At 35.4% G+C, this 24,119-nt stretch overlaps 2 protein-coding genes across 3 annotated transcripts; one reads left to right on the top strand and one right to left on the bottom strand.

Annotated features, from left to right (window-relative positions):
* Positions 1–14: 14 nt before the first annotated feature.
* Positions 15–4,152, top strand: LOC132189365 (protein FAR1-RELATED SEQUENCE 5). Of its 2 annotated transcripts, none has more exons than XM_059604084.2 (4): positions 15–196; positions 601–1,156; positions 3,430–3,826; positions 3,997–4,152. In XM_059604084.2, the coding sequence occupies exons 2-3, from the start codon at positions 608–610 to the stop codon at positions 3,613–3,615; spliced, it is 735 nt and encodes a 244-aa protein (XP_059460067.2). In that variant the 5' UTR covers positions 15–196; positions 601–607; the 3' UTR covers positions 3,616–3,826; positions 3,997–4,152. The 2 variants fall into 2 exon arrangements, with proteins under 2 accessions (XP_059460067.2, XP_059460076.2); XM_059604093.2 differs by having other exon boundaries at positions 3,982–4,152.
* Positions 4,153–7,045: 2,893 nt separating this feature from the next.
* LOC132163541 (Calcium-binding EF-hand family protein) lies at positions 7,046–7,951 on the bottom strand. The gene has a single exon (XM_059573862.2). The coding sequence runs from the start codon at positions 7,823–7,825 to the stop codon at positions 7,370–7,372; it is 456 nt and encodes a 151-aa protein (XP_059429845.2). The 5' UTR covers positions 7,826–7,951; the 3' UTR covers positions 7,046–7,369.
* Between the last annotated feature and the right edge of the window lie 16,168 nt (positions 7,952–24,119).

Raw genomic sequence — 24,119 nt, 5'->3', positions numbered from 1 at the left:
TCCTCTAGCTTATAGCCAAACACCTCTAGTCTTCTCCAAATAACACTTCCAGAATTCAGATTGCACGCTCAAGCTGCACAACCCAACCCCAAAACGTTATTTTACAGTCGTCAGTAGCGCACCACCACCACAACGGCGGCGAAATACAGCAACGGGGAGATAAACCACCAGGGAGGATCAGCTACTGCAACTCACGGTCAGACACTACATAATTTTTTTTTTTTTTTTTTTTTAAATGAATCGACTAAAAAAAAGAAAAATTAAGATTTCCAAGAGAATCGAACTGCTCTGATACCAGATGATATGATCCAGAGGATTCTATCACAAGAAATCAGAAAAGTAACTGAAATTAAGAGAGAAAAGGGTAGATAATGATCACCTATTCTTGCCTTAAGCAAAGGTTAATTTCCTTGATTGATTTGCCATAGGGCATACATCTTGTTTATAGGGAAAATGAAGCTAAATGTGAAATTAGATCCATGAAGTCCAGCAATCTAGAATCAGAGACCATCTAGAATGAGGATCCTATCATTTGGTGACTGCAAAATCCATACTTTGTGAAGTTGGAGATAATTATTGATTGGAAATTCCATATTGTAGGTACATAATGGCGGGCATTGATGGTGTACATGACTTTCTAGACAGTGATGATGAAACCGTAGAAAACTGTGATGAACTAGAAGGCACAGAAGATGGGCTATTGCAGCATTGTAATTCAAACACTGTTGTGAATGATCACATTAGTCTAATAGAACCGTCAACAGCAGGTTTAAGTGCACAAAGCTTGGAACCATATACTGGGATGACTTTCCCATCATTAGATGATGCAAGGGATTTCTATTATGATTATGCCAAGTGTATGGGTTTCACCATAAGAACGAATAGGATCAGACACTCGCTAAAGAACACGGCTATAATAGGGCGGGACTTTGTTTGTTCGAGAGAAGGTTTTCGTGCTGTAAAGCATACCCTGAGAAAAGACAGAGTTCTTCCTCCACGGCCAATTACAAGAGAAGGGTGCAAAGCCATGATCAGGTTGGCAGTAAGGGATGAAGGTAAATGGGTTGTTACCAAGTTTGTACGAGAGCACAACCACAAGCTAATGACTCATTGTAATTTTCCTGGTGAACTGCCAATCGTAAATATACTTAGTGAGGTATGTCTATGACTGATATACTAATCTTAAAGATGGTCTATAAATCAATCTTTGTTGTCTTAATTGAATTGAACAGTTTAGCAGTTATCGTTACTCAGGATTTTATTTGGAAATCCTTTGTGAGAATTACACCCTCTAGTGATTGTCCAATATTATTATAGACTTCACCAATTGGATATATATGGCACTTTAAGCCCCAAAGAGGTGTAAGCTAAACATAGAGGATTTTCCTATGCTCCTAATAGTGACCAAGTGTTAGGTTGAGTTCACCTATCATGTGAAAGCACATAAACCAAAATTTTTATGGAAAACTGAAGATTGTTTTTAATGTGCCCCCTATGGTGTTTTAGTGTTGTTTATGATAGTGTTGGTCCTGGTTAAATGGGATTCTGGGAGAAGATGGCTTGGATATGGTCCTACCCTTAAATGGGATCTGTGTGTGTGTGCAGGCAATTATATGCGATTCAATACCTTCCCACTAAATTTTGTAGTTTTATTTTTATTTTATTTTTCCTTTTCCTCTATATTTCACACTTTTGCTATAAATGAAGTTTTTTTAATTTCTTGATTGCTCAAGCTTGCCTTGAATAAGATTGATGTTGAGCTCTTTTATAACTCAAAATTGTATGAATATAGTTAGAGGTTGTAACAGAATCTGATAAAACCTGTTCCAAGAAAACCAGTAATCTTAATTTCAAGCATATGCATCTGCCAGTATGGTCATAGCAAATAGTGCTTCTTACTTTTGGAAGTGATTTGCTTTTTTTTTTTGTTGGTTAGTCAAATACTGCTTCTTACTTTTGGAAGTGATTTGCTTTTTTTTTTTGTTGGTTAGTCAAATACTGCTTCTTCATCAACAAAAGCTTCAGTCCTTTGTTTTCTCACCCTACCATTGAATTCATCTCTAGTTATCCATAGTACAACTTGTTTAGAGAAGCCCATTGCTTCACTACTCCATTTGGTATGCTATTACCTTCAAAGTTAATATTGGCTCAATATCTGACTGATTCTGCTACATTTGGTATGCTATTACCTCATGATGTTTTACCAACATTAGCTTTCTGAGTTGTTTAGGACTTTTGGGGATTTTATTTGGTGCTATATTACTGTAGTCGTGCTGATTAGGAGATTCAGAAGTTTAGGCTTGATGATTGTCGCAGGTTGGGGTTTTAGAGAGTTTGCTTAATGGGCATTTTGTCTGTAAGCCACCTTTACAATTTGTATAGAATAACAGTGGAAACAAACTTACCAAAGGAAAATTTTTGGCATAAAAAAAGTTGGAAAACTTCTATCATAGTGTGTCATAGGTATTTGGTCCAAATTCACTTCATTTTTACTATTGCTATTTTTCTTTTAAATTTTTTAGAGCAATTACCTTATGGGAAGTTGTAGCAGCTGCCAATACATGGTCAATATTATATAATGTAGACTGACTAGTAAATCCTATGCCTATACTGTACAAAATAATATATAGGACAGCATGCCATGACAAGTTCATATGTTTTGTTCTTTACCATGGTAAGTGCCCCATGATCTGTTAGTGAACAATAGGATGAAGGAGTACAGTAGCAGTTCTAGTTTACTATGGTAAATGCCCTAAAATTATGAAAGAAGTTTCTTCACTGGTCCATTTGAGAACATCCAATAAAACTGAATGGAAAAAAGTTTCTTCACTAATGTAAACATAATTCATTTTGCTGGCTTCTGAGGTAGCCATATTTATAAATAACCCTTTTTTTTTTTCTGTTGAGAAGGGGATGGTCTTGATTTGTAAGATCCGAACCTGAGACTAATCACATCCCCACCCCCTTTTCACTTGAGCCAAGCATTGGGGGGGTGCACTTTGATTGTTTGTTTCTTAGTAGTAGGACTATAAACAGACTAAGCTGTTTGAGCAGGGGGGCAGCATCTCCTCATTTGGTGAGGGGTGGCCGCCTCGGATCTTGGCTGTCATTCACATTAGAGGGGCCGCATCTCATCTGGTGAGCAGTGGCCTCCCTTCACAAAGGGGTAGCCGGCCGCCACTTTGCAAGGGACACCCCTCACCAGATGAGGGGTGGCCAGTGAGAGGAGGCAGCCTTCATTGGTGAGGGGCTGCCCCCTCTCTTCTTTTATTTTTATTTGGGGACTCCATCAGAAAAAATAGACAAAATTGGACATGAGGATCAATTTGATACAAACTCTAACCCCATAGATCATTTTAGTAATTTTTCCTAATTTTTTGTATCCTCATTTCTACTAGCTAACTTTTCAAGTGTAAAATATGTTTGTAGGAAGAGAAGGATAAAAAGATCCAGGATCTATACAACGAGCTTCAGCATGAAAGAGAGCGATCTGCAGCACTGAGACAACAGCTAGGCTTGATTCTCAAAGATCTTGAGGAACATGCTCAATTCATGTCTTTGAGAGTTGAAGATGTAGTTAACAGCATGAGAGAAATTGAACTTGGTGATGTATAGTTTCAAGCCAATGACACATGAGTCTCTTACAACCAAAATTTAACCCTTTTACCAATTGAGATCCAGTGACTCAGTGATCCTTTTGTTTGTAACATGAAAGAAGAAATAAATACATTGCTGGTCTCCTAGCAAAAGAGTTGTTGACTTCCCTCATGCTTTCCAATCCAGTAAAGTCCAGTTTTAGGTTCAATCAGATGAAGACCATTTTGAGGTAGGTTTTATTTTTCCTTTTCAGTTTCTTTTTTTTACTTCTCTTTGATCAGATAAAAGAGATAGTCTAAACATCATTCTCCTGTTCTTTTTCCATACTACTTTTAAAAAAAATCAGCTATTGAATTTGCCCATACAACTTTTTTTAAAAATCAGCTATTGAATTTGCAGGACCCACATAGAGAAATGCATATAGTTCTGGAAGATGAGAGGATGAGATGGCTCATGATTAAATTTTGTTAGAATTTTCTTGTGACTATTTTTTCCACACAATGCTAAAAACAAGCTTATTTTATATTTGTTTAATGGTATCTTTGAGCCCGTCCAGTCTTCTTAAGAACCTTCTTCTCTTTGCGTTTTGGACAAAACATCAATGTGGTGATTTTGACACAAATCTTTCTTTATGAAAATGCTTTATTCGGGTCCATCTAAAAAGAGAAGTGAGAATTGATCCAGTATGACATCTACTCATCTAGTACATTAGATTTGGTCAATAGTTTGTTTCCTCGTTTGTTGGACAGACCAAGTAAATGTCAACTCTCTCTCTCTCTCTCTCTACAAGAAAATAGGCTTTTGGTCAAATGAACCACCTACTCTCCATAAACCACCAAGTCTCAAGCACATGAGTTTATAAAGCAAAGAAAAATAAATAAATAAATAAATAGCATAGAAATATTATATACTGCCACACAGATTATTGGACTGGCGTGGTAGTGTCTATTAGTTATTATTATTATTATTTGTTTTTTTAACAAGAGCGGATCTAGAGGCTCATGAGCACTAACGCATTAACTCAATAAAATGAAAGGAAGTGAGAGTGTAATATATAACACTACTTATAAATTAAAAATAATAATAATAATAATAATAATTAAAAAAAAAAAAAAAAAAAACCCTCCATTACATGTAAGATAACATTAATTTTAAAAGAGAAAGAGAATAAAATAAAAAGTGGAAAATGAAATATAGACCAAGTCTACTCATTTCCAAAGGGTTATGAACTTATGATGATAGATTTTGATGGTTATTTTTTTTAATAACGCCATGCCATTTTAGATGGAAATATAATTAACTAAACAACCGGTATTTTGACACAATCCAAAATACCGGTACAATCCAATCCGGTTGACGGCTGACCCGAATACTAAAATTGGTGGATACGTAATTAGCTAATAGCAACAAGCAAGCAAGTCTCCAAGGATAGCTCAATTGGCTGTGAACCACGCCTCATGAAGTGGAGGTCGCTAGTTCGAATCCCCCCTCTCCCTTTCCTTGTGTGAACATGTCAAAAAAAAAAAAAAAAGCAACAAGCAAGCAAGGAAAGCACCCTCTCTTTTTTTCTTTTTTTTTTTCTTTTTTTTTTTTTTCTTTTTTATGGTTAAAACGTTGTTGAAAGGATTGATTATAAAGTGAAACTCACTCACAAGGGAAAGGTATCTAAGAACTCATATACATATAGTTAATATTACACTTAATCAATGTAAGATATTTGGGATCATAATATTTCATCACGCTTCCAAATTCGACATGCATAGCGCCCACTCTATCTTATTGACAGTCCCCTCTATGACTCAAACCCATAACAGATCATAACATTTCACCACGCTTCCAAATTGAATTACTATTTTCTTGAACAAAGGGGCGTAGGAGTGAAAAGACGGGTGGTTATTAACCGTCATCTAACTGCACTAACAGCTAACCGCTTTTGAAAATGGTTACAGTTTTAGGTTTTAAGTTTTGAAAAAATGCTAACCACATATATTTATATATAAATACATGAAACAACGTCGTTTTTGTGTTTATATATCTATATATATATATATAGAAATGTATAAAAATCTAGAAATGATGTCATATGTGTAGGGCATTATCGTATTACCATAGAAACAACGTCGTTTTGGTTTTTGGTTAACTGCCGATTAACTGCCTAGGCAGTACGGTTAGCGATTTTAGCCAATAACCAGTAACTGTAACTACATTTTCACCTCTAAAGAAACGTTTGTTTTTAATTACCTGTGTCAGAAGCCTAACATTTTATCAGTTATACAAATTGCTCTTGATGAGGTGTGTGTGGTACGAGTGTGGTGTGATATGCATGAGGAAATGTATAAGAGGAATTTTAAATAAAAAAGAACTTCGTGAATTATGAATTTTATGGAACCCAAAAAGCTAACAAAAAAATTAATGAATGATGAACCAAATAAAATCAAATCTCTGACTCCTAATCTCTCTCTCTCTCTCAACTATTTTCAATTTTCCTTTTAATTACTTGTGTTACAAGCCTAACATTTTATCAAGCTAAGCAAATTGCTCTTGATGAGATGTGTGTGTGGTACGAGTGTGGTGTGATATGTTAAAAAATACATTTTTAGAATAATATTATGCTTTTATCATACATTTTTTTTGGTAATGTTGATGTAGAATTCAAAACCAACTATTGTATCTCTCTGATTTTAGTTAACAATGATTAATTTAAAATGCCACGTCAACCTTGTTGCATATAATTAGAGTATATATATAGCCTTTGTCCCGTTTTAATCCTACAATAATGAGTTTTAACAAACTATTTCATTAGTCATTGTTAAAATTTAACAGATTGTATATAACATTAATCTGTTAAAAGCTTTGATACCAAATGTTAACAAAATAACGCACAGCGGAATAAAAGTATTTCTATATATTCTTCTGATCTCACACCAAAATTGGATCTACTACTTGAAGTTGTTTCCCATGCTTTGCCTCTTGAGTCTACAATATTCAATATTTTCTTCCTCTAGCAATGAAGCATACTACAAGAGTGATGGACACGAATCTACACAATAACATCCTCAAAACATTAATATTTTGCGTGAATCTTCAATTTAAAAGGAATTTTAAGAGATCTCAATCCCTCCTTCACACGCTTTTTCTTAGCATGGAAACATTCAAAGGTTATATAATACGTTGATGATACTGTGGTGGGGGTAACGTTAACAGCTGGTCTCCCAACTACTTGGGTGTCCAGGAATCATTACACGTATAACATTAATTTTGCTCTTCGCTGGTTGTTGTTTCCCTGCTGGATCCGTTGCTGCATGTGAAAGTTTATACTTTGTCCTTTTTTTTTTTCTTTTTTTTTTTTTCTGGTTAATTTATGTTTGTTTAATTTGTTCTAGTAAAATTTTATTCGTTCGTAAAAATAAAAAATAAAAATAAAAATCTCCATCAAAAGCACACAGAATGCAAGAAAAGATTATGAATATGATCCATATATCAATATTTACTATGACAGAAAAATAAAAATGAAGGAGTTCGCTCAAGCGGTAAGAGTTTGATCTTAGTGGGTTTAAATTTCTTTGGTGTCACGCGCCGGTCGAATCTGATCCGTGTGAAGAGAACGCTTTGTCAGAATCACAGATATTTACCCGACAAGACAAGAATGGTACTTGCTTTGAAGGAGTTGTCCATCATTAAAAAAAAAAAAAAAACAAAAACTAGAAATAAAAATAAAAATAAAAATAACCAACAAAGCAATTTAGAAAGTGGAAAACAAAATATAATTATATTAACCCAAAGCGGTAAAGCCACCTCCCTTCATCATCTGCTTAAACTCCTTATAATTAACCATACCATCGCCATCCACGTCGACCTTCATTATCATCTTCTTGCACTCCTCTACGGTCCGCCCTTGCTTAAGCCCAAGGGAGGCCAAAACGGACCGGAGCTCATCGACGGTGATAAATCCGTCGCCGTTTCGATCAAACACGTTGAAGGCCTCCTTCATGTCCTCCTCCTCCTCCTCTCGCTCGTCCATTATGGTCTGGTACAGATCCCCAAATTCGTCGATGTCCACGCAGCCGTCGCCGTTGACGTCAATTTTGTCGATCATCTGGGCCAGCTCCTTGTCCGGGATGAAGATGCCCAGATTCTCCAACGAGTCGTTTAGCTCCTTCTTCGTGATCCGGCCGTCGCCGTTTCTATCGAACAGTTGGAAAACGCGCTTGAACTCCGTTTGATCCATTGCGTTTTGGGTGGTTACGGAAACAAGCGAAATAGTGAGAGTGCGGAGGGTTGGGGGTTGTCTGGTTGAGAAATACTGAGAGAGGAAATTGGGTGCTTAAATAGAGAATTTCAGCAGCACTCAAGTTTGGTTACCTAAAATAGCTCAGAAGTTATTTTAGCCACCCAACTAATAAAATATTCATTAAGATCCGTTTGGTTATGCGTTTTACACTCAAAAAATTCGTTTGAAAAAAAAAAATATCTGCTTGGTAAGAAAAAAAAATAAAAACGCTTTTAAGGGTTTAAAAATGGCCAAAACGCACTTTTTGACTTAAAAATTCTATTTTTCAAATGCAATCCCAAACATACTTTAAAAACAATTTTTTATTTATATTGTTAATGTTCTACCAAATTATTAACTGTGTTAATGTTTTCTTTAAATTATTAAAACAATGTCAATTTCTTCCATGACAGTAATATCCTTTGTAAATTTAGAGAAATTCTTAAAATTATAACAAAAAAAGTAAAAAATAAAACTTTTTAAAAGTAAACAAAAAATTAAAAAGAAACAAAAAAAAAAAAACAACTAAGGTGATTTTTTAATTATTTTTTTGTTTTTATAATTTTGTAAACTTAAATTTTACATTTTTCTTATTTTCTTATTTATTTATTGTTTTCCGAATTTATAAGGATATTTGTCTTATTAGAATTTTTTTAAAGTTATTTTTGTCTTTTTGTTAACCTTAGCCCTTAGAAGTTAGGAAAACATTGATATTGTTTTGGTAGTTTAGATGATACATTAACAATAAGGTAATAGTTTAAGGAAGTTATGGGTACTTTTCTTTTAAAATAGATAATTTGTTGAGATGCTATCCTGGTCGGTACTTTATAACGTATAATTTATATAGATAAAAAAAACTAATTTAATTGTTTCTCTTTAGTTAAAAAAAAAAAAAAATTATTAGGTAGCTTTAAAACTATAATTAAATTAAAACTAATAAAAATTCATCTCATATTCACGGGTGGTTTTAAAACCCACTTATATATATTTGTACAGCTAGTCTCTTGTACATATCTTCTCATTAAATTTGTGAGACTCACAAATGAGTGTGTTCCATAAATTTAATGATTAATTTGCAAAAAAGAAAGAACGCAGATGCGCATGTAGCATGTTTCATATATTAAATGAAAAGGTGAAACTGAATAGGATAAATAATAAGCCAAATGTAAGTATTTTTTTTATTAAAAAAAAAAATCTGTTAAAGTAAAAAATATTTTTTTTAAAAAAAATAAATAAATTTTAGTTAGTATTTGCTAAAAGCCTAAAACATATATAATAAGTGCGAATAATGCTATGAGTCTTTCTAGAAGACTCTTAGAATCATCCTAAATGTAATTTGATTTTTAAAATCATTATTATGATTTATTAACTTTTGATTTATTGATAATTTAAGTTACATGACTTAAAAAAAAAAAAAAAAAAAAAAAAAAAAAAAAAGAAAAAAAAGTAGAAACACCGATAGCATTACTCAATAAGTGCTTATGAGTAAGAAAGAATCAAAAGCAAAGCATCCATGTGAGAGAGAGAGAGTTGGTGGTAGTGGTGGCCCTGGAGAGCTGTCGTTGTGACTCTTTTACGCGGTATTAGACGGACTGTCGCACAAGTGATTCTTTTCTTTTCTTTTTTTCTTTTTCTTTATTCTTTATTCTTTCACGCGGTATTACTACTTATTAGATTAAGAAAGGGCATTATTATTATAATTAATTTTTCACAATTTTCAATTACGAAGACGCGTGGTTATAATTGCTCTTTCCATAAGCTTCTTATTGCTTTGAAATTTTTAAATTAAATTATTATCAGCGAGAACAAGAGAAAGAGAGAGAGGGAAATGTGACCGTTGATAACGGATCTGTAATAAACAAAAAAGAGACGTTGGGGAATGCGACCCGACCCTTTAATAAGGCCGGCTGAATCATCTCAACGGCTCCTTATGCTTGATTGGTGGAGGTGGCGACACGTGCCAGTGGGGGTAGGGGACGTGGGAATTACTACTACTACCACTATAAAGATTGATGGCAATTTGGCTCCCTCATTGATATGGACTTCGGACGGCCTTGAAAAGGACAATCGTACACCCTGTAATTCTTGTAAACGTTGGCTTTGCTTTTACTACTTTTAGGACAAAAATGTTGCATGTAATTTTAACTTGACATATATATATATATATATATATATATATATATTTTTAAAGAAAGTTGTAACTTTTATTAAGAGATCAATTCGAGCGATTGCCACAACAAAATAACGTCATGAATACGGTTAGGAATTTCTTCCCTCCAAGTAAAATGAGTGAGTGACATGGAACACGACCAATTTGGCCAAAAAACGTACAACAGTATTCCCATTTCTGCTCACATGGCAACATCGCCAGGGGGCTAGGGAGTGTAAGATTGTTCTAGTCTTAGCCACTAGACGTCCAAACTGACTCCAGTTTTGCTCCATGGAGTTCACACCCTTCATCACTTGCATCGCGTTGCCCTCCAAGATGATGGGTTTCACATCAAACTCCTTGCATAGTTTTGCAGCATCACAGGAAGCTACTGGGATGCTATTCTTAGAACAATAGAAAATTAGTCGAATAAATGGCAAGGCTCATTAAATGAACTGATACTGCCAAAGAGTATATATATATATATATATATATATATATATATATATGAGAGTAGATGTAGCATTTCTCTTTACTCTAAACACTATTCGATTAACTAAATTTTAACTAAATATTATTTATTTTATTTTAGCAACCAATTGTTTTAAAACAATTTTGTAATGGCCCAGGAAAAAACGCTAGTCACATCTGCGCTATTACTCCAAAAGGACTAGTCAATTTGGAGCTTTCTTAGAATTCACTATAAAGTCCAGTTTTACTTAGTAACTAGGTAATGTGAGACTTAGCACCTATGACTATCTTTATAAACCACTCACTTTATATAGACTTCTTCTCATCTTCCTAATATAGGACTGGGGTGTTACAAACTCCCCCTTTTAAATTCCTGACGTCCTTGTTAGAGCTACATCATATATTATGCAGTGCTCCAGTACCACATGGCCTAGCGTTACTAGGTGGCTATGATACCACTTGTAATTACTAGGGAAAAGTGCTAGCCATATCTGCGCTATTACTCTAAATAAACTAGTCAATTTGGAGTTTTCCTATAATTCATTATAAAGCCTAGTTTCACTTAGCACCAATGATCATCTTTATAAATCATTTTCTATATGTAGGCTTCTTGTCTATCTAAATACCAGTCAAGTGCAACACATTGCTGTAAAAATATAATCAAATAATGAACATGGAACAACAATGGCAATGATAAACTTGGATGGAGATCATGAACCCTGGCTTGATGAAGGACTCAAGTGCATAGGGCAATGTGTTTCTCTCTCTCTCTCTCTCTCTCTCTCTCTCTCATACACACGCCAAGTATAAAAGGAAAAACGAACAATGGAACTGGCGAAACCTATAGACTTGGCAAGAGACGTGGAATTTCTTATAAATAAATTCCTTATAATTATTTATAAACTCTAATCTCATGTAATAAGGAATTAATGTTAGACTTAGCACTCATAAGTATTTAGAGCATTCCTATTGAGATCTTTAAATTGGCTTTTCTTTAAAAATTTTAAAAAACTCATAAAAATAGTCATTTAACAAGCTCTCTACTCTATTTCAAATTTAACTTTGATCAACAAGGCTCTCCAAATACCAAGGGCTAAAAAATGAAAGTTATTTAGTTTTTTAATCTTATATATTCATTTTCCTCATCTCTTTCGTCTACCAAGAACAAAATAAAAAAATAAAAAATAAAAAAATAATAATATTTAACTAAAGTAGAGGAAGATATAGTGTGTTTGATATTTGACTCATTTTAAAAATGACTCTTCAAATTTAAAAAAAGTGAGTTTTTCTTTTTCAAATTTAACTTTTATTTGAAGAGCTCAATATGGATGCTCTTATATAATTTATTCACTCTGTACTGGCTATTTATTTTCCCAATATGAGATTGAGGTGTTACAATTTCCTCTTATAAATCTCAACTCTATGTGGGCTAAATTTCTCACATTAGAATTTAGAGCATCTCCAACAGATTCTCACATTAAACCCTAAACTCTATTAGCTATATTTAGCTAATATGAGCCATTTTTCTCATGCAGACTAGCCCAAATACAATTTGTGTTACAATGAATAGCTATTTCTGGCTATTTACCACACTAAATCTTTTTTTTAAAAAAAATTCTCTCTTCTCTCTTCCTCTTCCTCAATGCTCAACCTCTCTCTCTCTTAAAAGAGGAAATGATGGCTAGTTAATTAGTGTTGCTGGAAATGCTTTTAGTGTACGCCTATATTTGCTGAAGACCCATATCTTCTTTGCGTCTCTCTAAAATTGATGCGGTTCTTAAAATATTGAATTAAATTTTGATCAAATGATAATTTTATAAGTAACATCAGTTTTGAAAGAACACAAAAAAGAGTGACATTTGGCATTACTCTATTTGCTTATTTGAGGCAGAGTAATTAGAATAGATACTGTTTAAATTATTATTTTATGAGACAATAATGGAATGGTATAATATTATACAAATTGTGCTTGGACACTGTCCTAGCTAGTGTCCTTTCCTTAATTTAGCAGCTTCTAAGCATTAGTTTTATGATGGGGTTGACAAAGCTGCTGCAATATTGGTCTGGACACAAGAGACAAGAGACAAGGGGCAAGAGACAAGAGACAAGAGAGGTTTTTGTTATCCATTTATATTACAGCTGGCAAACATGTCTGTCTTCTTCTCTGCTCACGAGCAGCTCTGTCTCTCTGAGTCTCTCAAAGACACACGCATTTGAATCGAATCTAAGCATCTTAGCCTTTAATCACGCAGCCACACACGCCAAATCTGAGGGAGATGAATTGTCAATGGCCAGCTTTCAATCGCACACAATATGCCAAGGGTTGGAAATTTTTGTTCAAAACATTTATATTCTTGTTTTGGAGAAGTTAGAAAAATAAATAAATAAATAATTGCCTTGCTTTGTCGAGCTTTCTAAGGTTTGTTTGATAAAGCCTTTGAAAATGTGTTTTTTAATTTTTTGGTTGAAAATGTGTTTTTCGAGATGTGTATTTAACAGGAAGAGAGTAAGAGAGAGAGAGAGAAACTCTTCAAAAAAAATTCTCATAAATCAACATTCAACAAATAAAATATTTCTAAAAAAAAATAACTACAAGCTTTTTTTTCCTAATCAGACTATATACATTTGGATGGTCACGATTTTGTTTTTGTTTTAAAATTGCAATTTCTTGATTTTTTTTTTTTAAATTTTGGTTCAGATTTCTGAAACTCCAAATTTTGGTTCAGAGTTCCGGTTTGAAAACCAGATTTTTTTGGGTATTTACAAATTTTTGGTTGCCTTCAATCTAATTATTGGTCATTGATTCCACCAAAGTTCCATGCATAAACCGGAAATCAATGGCCAATAATTGGCATTTAAGGAATCAGGTTGTCATAAAATGTTTACAAAAAATTGGGTTAAAAATCAAGGATAATTACATTTTTCTTCCATAACTATAACGCATTGTCATTTTGCCCCATGAACTTACAACCCTACTACTCAACCCAATCAAACTACTATTATGTGCCCAAAACCCTCATTCCGTCAGTCAAATGCGTTAATTCAGACGGTCAACCCATCACTTTGTCTCCATGAACTACAACGTATTGTCATTTTGTCTCCTTGAAATGAGTCTTTTGGGCACAAAATGGTAATTTGATGGGATCAGGCAGTAGAGTTGTCGATCTGTTCATGGGGCAAACTGACAATATGTTATAGTTGATGGGTGAAAAGGTAGTTATCCCTAAAAAATTATTTTATGGTTTTGTGAATCTGCGACTACACCTACACATACACTTAATATATATATATATATATATATATATATATATATATATTTTAAAAATGTAAACCAACGAGTAATAAACAAACAACAATGTGATGCATCATACTATTTCCCTTCCTCTCCTCGGGCATGCAGGGTGTTAGTCGTGCATACTCATTTCTAACAAATTATGCATGCAACTTGTTATAATATAAACTACATTATCCAACACATGTCATTCAAACATAAGATAAAGTATCCAAAACACAAGAGCAAACTACGATCGGCAATCAGATTATAACAGAAACGTAATGCCAACAAAAACATATTCAAGCAAAGAAGACTACCAATAGTAGGAGTAATTCTAGGCAACATAATGTACAAACAATTGAACTAAGGCGGTAGCGTATAACTGTCTTTTGCCATTGTTTGCCTAATGTGCCATTGTTACCATGTACACCCACTTCTTCGACATCGGGGGACGGTGTTAATAGATTTTCCAACAACTCATCTTCCCAATGTACTTGCCCTTGCTAGAACGTGGGTGGCGACAAATTTTGTAATAGCTCATCTTCCCGATGGAAACTACTTGAATGATTCTGCAGTAACACCAGTCGATCAGGGATAGAATATCAATGTATAAAAAAAAATGCATATTAATATTTGAAGTAACTCGTTCAAATTAGCGAATGTTGCATCAAAACAAGAAATTTACTATTATGTTTTCAGCCACCAAAATTAATTGCAAAACATACCACCTTTTCATTATGTTTATATCTATCCCACTAGTTCAAAGTGTCTACTATATGTGAATATCTAATTGTGCATCATTGTCAATGCAGAGTCACAAACAAAGCAATAACAACAAATGAATTATTGATACAAATTTCAACTCAAAAGCTAATGATATACCCATCATCCTATGCAAGTCAAACAACAAAATCATGTGTTATTGTATAGGTAAAGCAAAAACATCGCATACCTTGTAGAGGGGACACTTGTAAAAGCACCTCATGTAGTTCCTATCGGGTCTAAAAACGAGTAGTATCATCGGTCCAGTACATGTACATTGCATCTCGAGCTCCATAACTAATTTTCTTAACACATAGATGAAGCCAACAAAAATGACATACATGTAAAATATAAGTCCAACAACCGACATAGTAATACATAGCAATTATCAAAATGGCATAGATATATAATAGGAGACCACAACCAACATAATTATACATAGAAAGTACCAAAATGACATAGATATATAATAGGAGTCTACAATCGACATAATTATATATATCAAGTTCTTTAATGAAATAGACACAAAATAAGACTCCACAACCGACATGCCTATACATAGCATGTTCGCAGCACACTTTGCACACGCACCATGCCATCCACAATGAGCATACTAGGAAACAGATTTTAACTTTCAAGCACAAGAAAATGTGTTATAATGGCGAGCCATACACAAAAAAATTGTCCCATGGCACATCACATAGCATAAACTAATAAACAGTATTGTCGGTACGATACCAAAACAAGAACTATATCACCATAGTCCTATTGCAATACGCAACCCCATGTCAGTTCGGCAGGTGGATATTATCCCACAGCAACTGTGCAATCTAGTCCCTTGTGTTTACCATGGCCAAAGCAGCTTCATTAGAGAAGTCATAGTGGTTGAGGTAATCAGCACCATTGCCAAGAATCACAGGAGGGGCATGTTCAAAGAATATATCATTACGGTCAGCCTGACGAATGAAGTTGTGCAGTGTGCAGCATGTATTGACTACAAGGGGTTGGCGAATAACTTTGTACTTGGCCATGCCATTTAGCACATGGAAACACCTTTTTAGCACTCCAAAGCAGCGTTCAATTACCATACGAAGCAAGGAATGACGGTAATTGAACAATTCATTGAACCCTCAAGGGTCACCACCACTTTCGAAATCTTGTAAATAATACCTTTCTCCACGATAGGGGGGAAGGTATCCTTTTGAGCAAGGGAAACCCGAGTCAACTAAGTAATACTGACCTGCAAGTAGACATACACTTTTTCTGTGTAAGTTGATATTAGACAACATTATTTATAAGGTTGACACTTGGTTGCGAAGAGATGACTCTCACCTTTGGGCGGTGTAGGACATTCATTTTCAGGTCTAGTTACAGCATCATATAAGACCCTTGAGACATTGGTTGTCCCCTCCCAGCCACTATACACAAACGTGAACATCATGTCAAAGTCACAGGCACACACTATGTAACGACCTAGCAAAAAAGCGCTAACCACATATGCACTATTACTCCAAAAGGATTAGTCAATTTGGAGCTTTCCTATAATTTATTAGAAAGCCAAATTTCACCGAGTAACTAGGCAATGTGAGACTTAGCACTCATGACTATCTTTATAAACCACCTACTCTATGTGGACTTCTCCTCATCTTCCCAAGATGGGACCGGGGTGTTACAAACTCCCCCTCTTAAATTCCTGATGTCCTCGTCAGGGCCACGTCATGCAGAGCTCCAGTACCACATGACCTGGCGTTACTAGGTGGCTCTGATATCACTTGTAACGACCCAAGAAAAAGCGCTAGCCATATCTGCACTATTACTCCATAAGGACTAGTCAATTTGGAGCTTCCCTAGAATTCATTATAAAGCCCAGTTTCACCTACTAACTAGGCAATGTTGGACTTAGGACTCATGACTATCTTTATAAACCACTCACTCTATATGAGTTTCTGCTCATCTTCCCAATATGGGACCAGGTTTTTACAAACTCTCCGTCTTAAATTCCTGATGTCCTTGTTAGGGCCACGTCATGCATTACTCTAGTACCACATGACTTTGCATTACTAGGTGGCTCTGATACCACTTGTAACGACTTAGGAAAAAGCGCTAGCCACATCTATGCTATCACCCCAAAAGGACTAGACAATTTGGAGCTTCCCTATAATTAATTATAAAGCCCCGTTTCACCTAGTAACTAGGTAATGTGGGACTTAGCATTCATAACTATCTTTATAAACCACCCACTCTATGTGGCCCATTACTATCTTTATAAACTACCCGTTTTATATAGGTTTTTTTCTCATCTTCCTAGTATAGGGCCAGGGTGTTACAAACTCTCACTCTTAAATTCTTGATATCCTTGTCAGGGACACATCATGCAGAGCTCCAATACCACATGATCTAGTGTTATGAAGTGGCTCTGATACTGCTTATAACGACCCAAGGAAAATTGTTAGCCATATTTGTGCTATTACTCAAAAAGGACTAGTTAATTTGAAGCTTCCATATAATTCATTATAAAGCCCAATTTCACCTAGTAACTAGGCAATGTGGGACTTAGCACCCATAACTATCTTTATAAACTACCTGCTCTATGTGAGCTTCTTCTTATCTTTCCAATATGGGACTGGGAGTGTTACAAACTCTCCCTCTTAAATTCCTTACGTCCTCGTCAGGACCACGTCAGGCAATGCTAACACATGACCTAACGTTACTAGGTGGCTCTGATACTTGTAACGACCTAGGAAAAAGTGCTAGCCACATCTACGCTATTACCCCAAAAGGACTAGTGAATTTGGAGCTTCCCTAGAATTCATTATAAAGCTCAGTTTCACCTAGTAACTAGGCAATATGGGACTTAGCACCCATGACTAACTTTATAAACCGTTCACTCTATGTGGGCTTTTTTCTCATTTTCTCAATATAGGATTGGGGTGTTACAAATTCCCCCTCTTAAATTCTCGACGTCCTCGTCAGGGCCATATCCTGCAGAGATCCAATACCACATAACCTGGCATTACTAGGTGGCTCTGATACCACTTGTAAAGACCTAGGAAAAAATGCTAGCCATATTTGCGCTATTATTCCAAAAGGACTAGTCAATTTGGAGCTTTCCTAGAATTTATTATAAAACCCAATTTCACCTAGTAACTAGGCAATGTGGGACTTAGTACCCATGACTATCTTTATAAACCACACACTCTATGTGGGCTTCTTCCCATCTTCCCAATATGGGACCGGGGTGTTACAAGCTTCCCCTCTTAAATTCCTGACGTCCTCGTCAGGGCTACATCATGCAGTGGTTCAATGCCACATGACCTGGCGTTACAAGTTGTATTAGAGCCACCTAGATGCCTCCCTGTATACGTTACACTAACAGCAAATACCATTCCTCTTTGTTTTTGTTGTTAAGTGGGTGACATTGTGCAAATAGATATATATATATATGCAACAAATAGGCAACCATCTTCAATACATTTAAATAAACAATGGTTCGCCCAACTACATAGTACTGAACCATACATTACCGTGATCCTACTAACAAGAGATCAATTACCACTTAAAAGAAATTATCCTTCCTGTAGGTTTAATAGGAAAAGACAAGCAACAACCGACATACCATTAATGCAATGCCACCAAAAGTTTCTTCAAGCAAATAAGAGCGCTAACAATAGGAGTACCCATAGGCAACATAAACAGCACACGACAAAACCAAAATAGTATTATCTAGCATTATTGAGCCACTGGTTGCCCAATGTACAACTATTACCATGTACACCCACTTCTTCGACATCGGGTGATGGTGTTGATATATTTTCTAACAACTCATCTTCCCAATGTACTTGCCCTTGTTGAGACGTGCCTGGCGACAAATTTTGTAGTAGCTCATCTTCCCAATGGAAATTACCTGGATAATTCTGCAATAACACCAATCGATTAGGGATAGAATACCAATGTATAAAAAAATAAATGCATATTAGTAGTTGAAGTAGCTCGGTCAAATCAGAGAATCTTGCATCAATGTGCAAATTTACTATTATGTTTCAACTACCAAAATTAATTCCAAAATATACCACTTTTTCATTACTCTTATATCTATCCCACTAGTTCAAAGGTGTATACTATGTGGAAACATCTAATTGTGCATCATTGTCAATGCACAGTCGCAAACAAAGCAATAATAACCAATGAATTATTGATATAAATTTCAATTCAAAAGCCAATGGTATACCCATCATCCTATACAAGTCAAACAGTGCAATCATGTACTATTATATAGGTTAAACAAAAACATTGCATACCTTGTAGAGGGGACACTTGTAAAAGCGCCTTATGTAGTTCCTGTCAATTATAGAAACGAGTAGTCTCATCGGTCTAGCACCACATGTATATTGCATCTCGAGCTCCATAAACAATTCTCTTAACACATAGATGAAGCCAACCAAAATGACATACATGTAAAATATACGTCCAACAACCGACATAGTAATACATAGCAATTATCAAAATGGCATAGATATAAAATAGGAGACCACAACCAACATAATTATACATAGTAAGTACCAAAATGAAATAGACATATAATAGGAGTCCACAACCAACATAATTATACATTGCAAGTTTTTTTAATGAAATAGACATAAAATAAGACTCCACATCCGACATGCCTATACATAGCATGTTTGCAACACACTTCGCACACGCACCATGTCATCCACAGTGAGCATGCTGGCACACACATTTTATTTTTCAAGAACAAGCAGATGTGCTATAATAGCGAGTCATACACAAAAAATATTGTCTCATGACACATGACATAGCATAAACTAATAAATGGTACTATCGGTACGATATCAAAACAAGAACTATATCACCATAGTTCCATTGCAATACCTAACCCCACATTAGTTCAGCGGGTGGACATTATCCCACATCAATTGCGCAATCTAGTCCCTAGTGTTTGCCATGACCAAAGTAGCTTCATCAAAGAAGTCATAGTGGTTGGGGTAATCAGTACCATTGCCAAGAATCATAGGAGGGGCATATTCAAAGAACATATCATTATGGTCAGCCTGATGGATGAAGTTGTGCAGTGTGCAGAATGCTTTAACTATAAGGGGCTGGCGACAAACTTTGTACTTGGGCATGCCATTTAGCACATGGAAACGCCTTTTCAGCACTCCAAAGGAGCATTCAATTACCATATGAAGCAAGGAATGATGGTAATTGAACAATTCTTTGAACCTTCGAGGGTCACCACCGCTTCGAAAATCTTGTAATGATATCTTTCTATGCGATAGGGGGGAAGGTATCCTTTTGAGTATGGAAAACCAGAGTCAACTAAGTAATAGTGACCTGCAAGTAGACATACATTGTGTATAAGTTTGACACTTGGTTGTGAACAAAAGACTTTCACCTTCGGGCGGAGTAGGAAATTCATTTTCAGGTCTAGTTGCAGCATCATATAAGACTCTTAAGTCATTGGCTGTCTCCTTCCAGCTGCTATACACGAACATGATCATCAGGTCAAAGTCACAGGCACACACGACATTTTGGGATACGAATGCCATTTGCCCTCGAAATGCGTTTTAATTTTTCACTGGAACCCAAGCTTGAATATGGGTACCATCAATGGCCCCCACACAATCCTAACATGCAAAACATTGGAAAACAATTCAATAGTTAGGTAGGTCCCAAATAAATTCAAATACCCACAGACTACCAAAAATATACATAAGGCTTTCATACCTCAAACTAGGAAAAATATTTTGGATTGCCCTAGATGTAGGGGTGCACTTTGTCAAGCTGCCTAGGCCTTATAAGGGTCCTACCTAGGTTGCATGACGCCCTCATCACACACTTGAAATTGTCTCAGTGGAGTGTTGGAACCGGTTCGCCGCAACCCTCATCCCTTGCCGATGGCCAACTATTAGGTAGAAGATGGCCAGTGATTCTTCCACACTCAGTGAGCAAGTATCTTCTAGGTAGTTTTCCCTTAAAACATCTGTTAATGAGACAAAAGTATTCCTCTGCATGCGAAACAGCTCATAGCAAGTACCCGGGTGACCAACTAACACTTCTTGCACAAATGCAGCACCTTGGAGTGCCAAAGTGCGTTGGAGTATCTTCACAACTTCAGCTGCTTCATCAAATGTGTCCTCAATTTGAAGCAAAAACTAGAACATCTTTGCAAACCAATCATCGTCATCCATTGCATTATGATCAGCGTTGTAGAAAAAGAAGTTAGGGGTAGATGGGTCCATCCTATACGGAAAATTGCAACAAGGAAAGTCAAACAAAGCACAAGATTTTAGAGATATTTTTAAATATGCACCCCAATTGACATGGGGGAAACAAAATACTTTAAAATATATAAATAAGGAATTTTGAGAAAACAAGGACATTGACATAAATCTTTCAACAAACTAACATCGACTTCATAATGTTTAGATCTTATTAGTGTCATATATCAATTTGTACCGATGATAATGACATACACCTAAAAAATTTATTAAAATTAGTATGTGTAGGTAAGGCCAGTTGTAATACCCCGATAAATTATCACCTATTTATGACAGTGTTACAAATCCTTTGAATCAAAGATTTTTGGAAAAACAGGTCCAGCACAAAAACCTTAAGACCTTCCTTAGTGGGCCTAAGCCTTTGAGGCCTTTTTGCAAGCAAAAGCCCAAGTCCACATTTTCTGGACGAGTGCTCGCTCGGGGACCACATTGAGTGCTCGTATGAACCTCACGCCACCCTCGTGAAGATTGTACTCAAAACTCTTTTGGCTTTTTGCGAATAGTACGCGAGTGCTCGCGTGAATAGTACACACGAGCGCTCGTTGACCATTTTTAGACCCCCGATTAATACCAAAAAAAAAAGACGCACGCCTGAAAAAGCATTTTTGGCTCGTTGTAACAGTACATGAGCGCTCGTCACTAGGGACGACATGAGCACTGATTCCTTTTTGAAAAAATGCCCATTTTGCCCTCAGCTTCCTTCCCCTATAAATACCACCCAACCTATTCGTTTCCCAGCTTCAGAAACCCTAGGAAAGCCCTGCCATTTTAGTCTTAAGAGAGTGTGAGCTTTAGGAGAAGGAAGGAGCACACTTGGAGAACCTAATTGTTAAGGTAATCCCTACACCTCCTTGATATTATGTTGTTAAATTTCTTGTGTTACCATAACCTAAGCAATTCCTTGAAGTTATGATTACTTCTTTCATTGTTTTAAGCATTTTATTGTTAAGGCAAGCATTTGCATCACTTCCTTGTTAACAAGACTCACTTCAAAAAGTGTTTTCGAAAGATGTCATTAAGAATGCTTGTGTTATGTTTTTGTGTTCAAAACGAACCTATTCACCATATACAAAGGTGTTTTCAAAAGTTTCAAACACTTCTTGAATTCTTGTGTTTACTTGCCTTGCTAAGAGTTTAGTTAGAAGGAACCAACCCATATTTGTAGATAGAAGCTTAGAAGCATTTTGAGCATTATTGGATAAACCATAGTCTTTGGACAAACGCTCACCCTTGGGAACGAGCGTTCGACCAGAGGCTGGCTCTTGTGCTCCTTAGCCCTTTAAATGTTCAAAGGTCTTGGCAACTCTTTTTAGTTAGATGGAACTTCGTAGAATTCTCTAAGTACTGCTTGTAACGATAGGCCGTGTTTTATCATAGCAGGAATTCGTGATGTCGGGGGGATTAAGCGAGTATACGAGGTAAGTTACCACTCACGAACACTTTCCTTAAAAACATTGGATATGTCAGTTGACAGGCCACGCGTATGATATGACCATGTCTACTTTTTGTAATAACTTGGTAACTGCTTTAATAAATAGTTGATAAGATGCATCGTATGACATGGGCACCGTTACGTGCGAAATAATGGCCATGGGCTTACTATATAGATTTCATTCTATAGTCAAATGTATGTGTTGTTATATGGGCTTTGGATCCAATAGTTTTCGTGACCGGCGCAGCTATTCCCTCATGGTTGATCACTACATGACAAACATCATTAGTAGTGTGGGTCACAAAGGTCGGACTCGGTTGTGCCACTAGTGGTGGACGATAGCATACAGTGGTTGGGGCACCAGCATTATATTACAGGTCCCTCGGAACAGCGTCAACACTGCTGAGAATGAGTAAATGAGTAATATATCGGGTAGACTATACATGAGAGTTATGACCTATAAACCATTAGTTTTTATGCATTAAAATACTTAGGTGTTTGCTGTCGGGAGTACACCACCTTTTATCAAACCAAACGATATTTTCAAGGTGTATTAACGGGGGCAACACCTCTTTTAAATGTTTACCAAAACTGCACGTTTATTTTTGCTTAATAATGAGCTCATGTTATACCTAATTGTGAGGTTTACTTTCTAAGTCGTTAGACTTACGTTGTTATTACTCTTATAGGGAGTCTGTTACTAGGACTTAAAAGTGGCACAGTTGCCACTACAGCTTTATCTTAAGATTCTTCATACTATCATCAGGTTTGCTTTTTATTATTGATTAGTCGCTTCTTGTCTTTATTTGAGAAATATACTTGTATTGTAGTGTTTATAGTTTTCACATATTTATTTCACTTTCCTATGCATTAACTCTGATAATGTTTAGAGGGGTGATTCCTCATTTAGCCACCAGTTAGTTTAAGTTGGGTAATTGCTAGTAACTCTGCCAGGTTGGCCAATGCCAATTTTGGGTGCGTTACACCAAAACTATGACAAAATTCATTAATAAACCTTGCACACATTTTTTTTTCTTTAAAATCCGGGGTGCCCTATAAAAGGCCTAACTTTGGTGTACTGTTATATATAATCACTTTTATATGGCAACTCCTAAAGTAAGGGGATATATAGAAATGTTGGCAGCTCACCATGAGGGGGTTTTCACCGCTTAATATACTGTTACTATTTTTCAAATTATCTACCACCAATGAAGTTCTTGTTCCAACCTTTCATGTCTTTATCTACTTTCGATGCCTTCTTAACATAATAAGTCAAAAAAAAAAAAAAAAAGACTTCTTTTCTATAATTCGGATTGTATCTTCTATATAGGTTGAATATATATATGGGGAAAATATAAAAAAGCCTCCCAAACTACCAAAATGTATAAAAAATGCCACTTTTTTTTTTTTTAATTTTTTTTTTATTTTTTATATATATATATATTTCTATAATACCCATATTCTTTTAACAAATAAAATAATAAAATAATTGTAAACAAAACCAAACAATTTTTCTTTTCGTTTTTTTTTTTTTAAAAAAAAACCAACGGATGAATAAATACGAAAAAAAAAAGCTTTTTTGAAATAAATAAATAATTAGTCATTGTAGTTGGCATAAATTACAAACTGCTTCATGCCGTATTAAAGTAAAAACATTTGGTAGTTTGATGGGTTACTTTAGTATCTTTCATTTTGGAATATCTCAAGAACAGTACCTTTGATTTTACTTTAATACAATATAAAACAATTTGTAATTTAGGCTAACTACAGTAACTAATTATTTATTATTTATTCCAAATTTTTTTTTTTTTTTTTTTTGTTTTGTTTTGTTTTTACATGCCCATTGGTTTTCTTGTATTTTTAAA

This window comes from Corylus avellana, chromosome 2 (assembly GCF_965113065.1).
Source record: "Corylus avellana chromosome 2, dhCorAvel1.hap1.2, whole genome shotgun sequence".
In the NCBI taxonomy this organism is placed as follows: domain Eukaryota; kingdom Viridiplantae; phylum Streptophyta; class Magnoliopsida; order Fagales; family Betulaceae; genus Corylus; species Corylus avellana.
Note: the sequence above shows the minus strand (reverse complement) of the source record. Positions and strands in the feature narration are given on the sequence as shown.

What these genes read in the sequence shown, in the direction of transcription:
- LOC132189365 (XM_059604084.2), top strand. Translation starts at nt 608, where the DNA reads ATGGCGGGCATTGATGGTGTACATGACTTTCTAGACAGTGATGATGAA. An exon ending in TCGTAAATATACTTAGTGAG is followed by an intron (nt 1,157 to 3,429) that starts GTATGTCTATGA and finishes ATATGTTTGTAG; the next exon opens with GAAGAGAAGGATAAAAAGAT.
- LOC132163541 (XM_059573862.2), bottom strand. Translation starts at nt 7,825, where the DNA reads ATGGATCAAACGGAGTTCAAGCGCGTTTTCCAACTGTTCGATAGAAAC.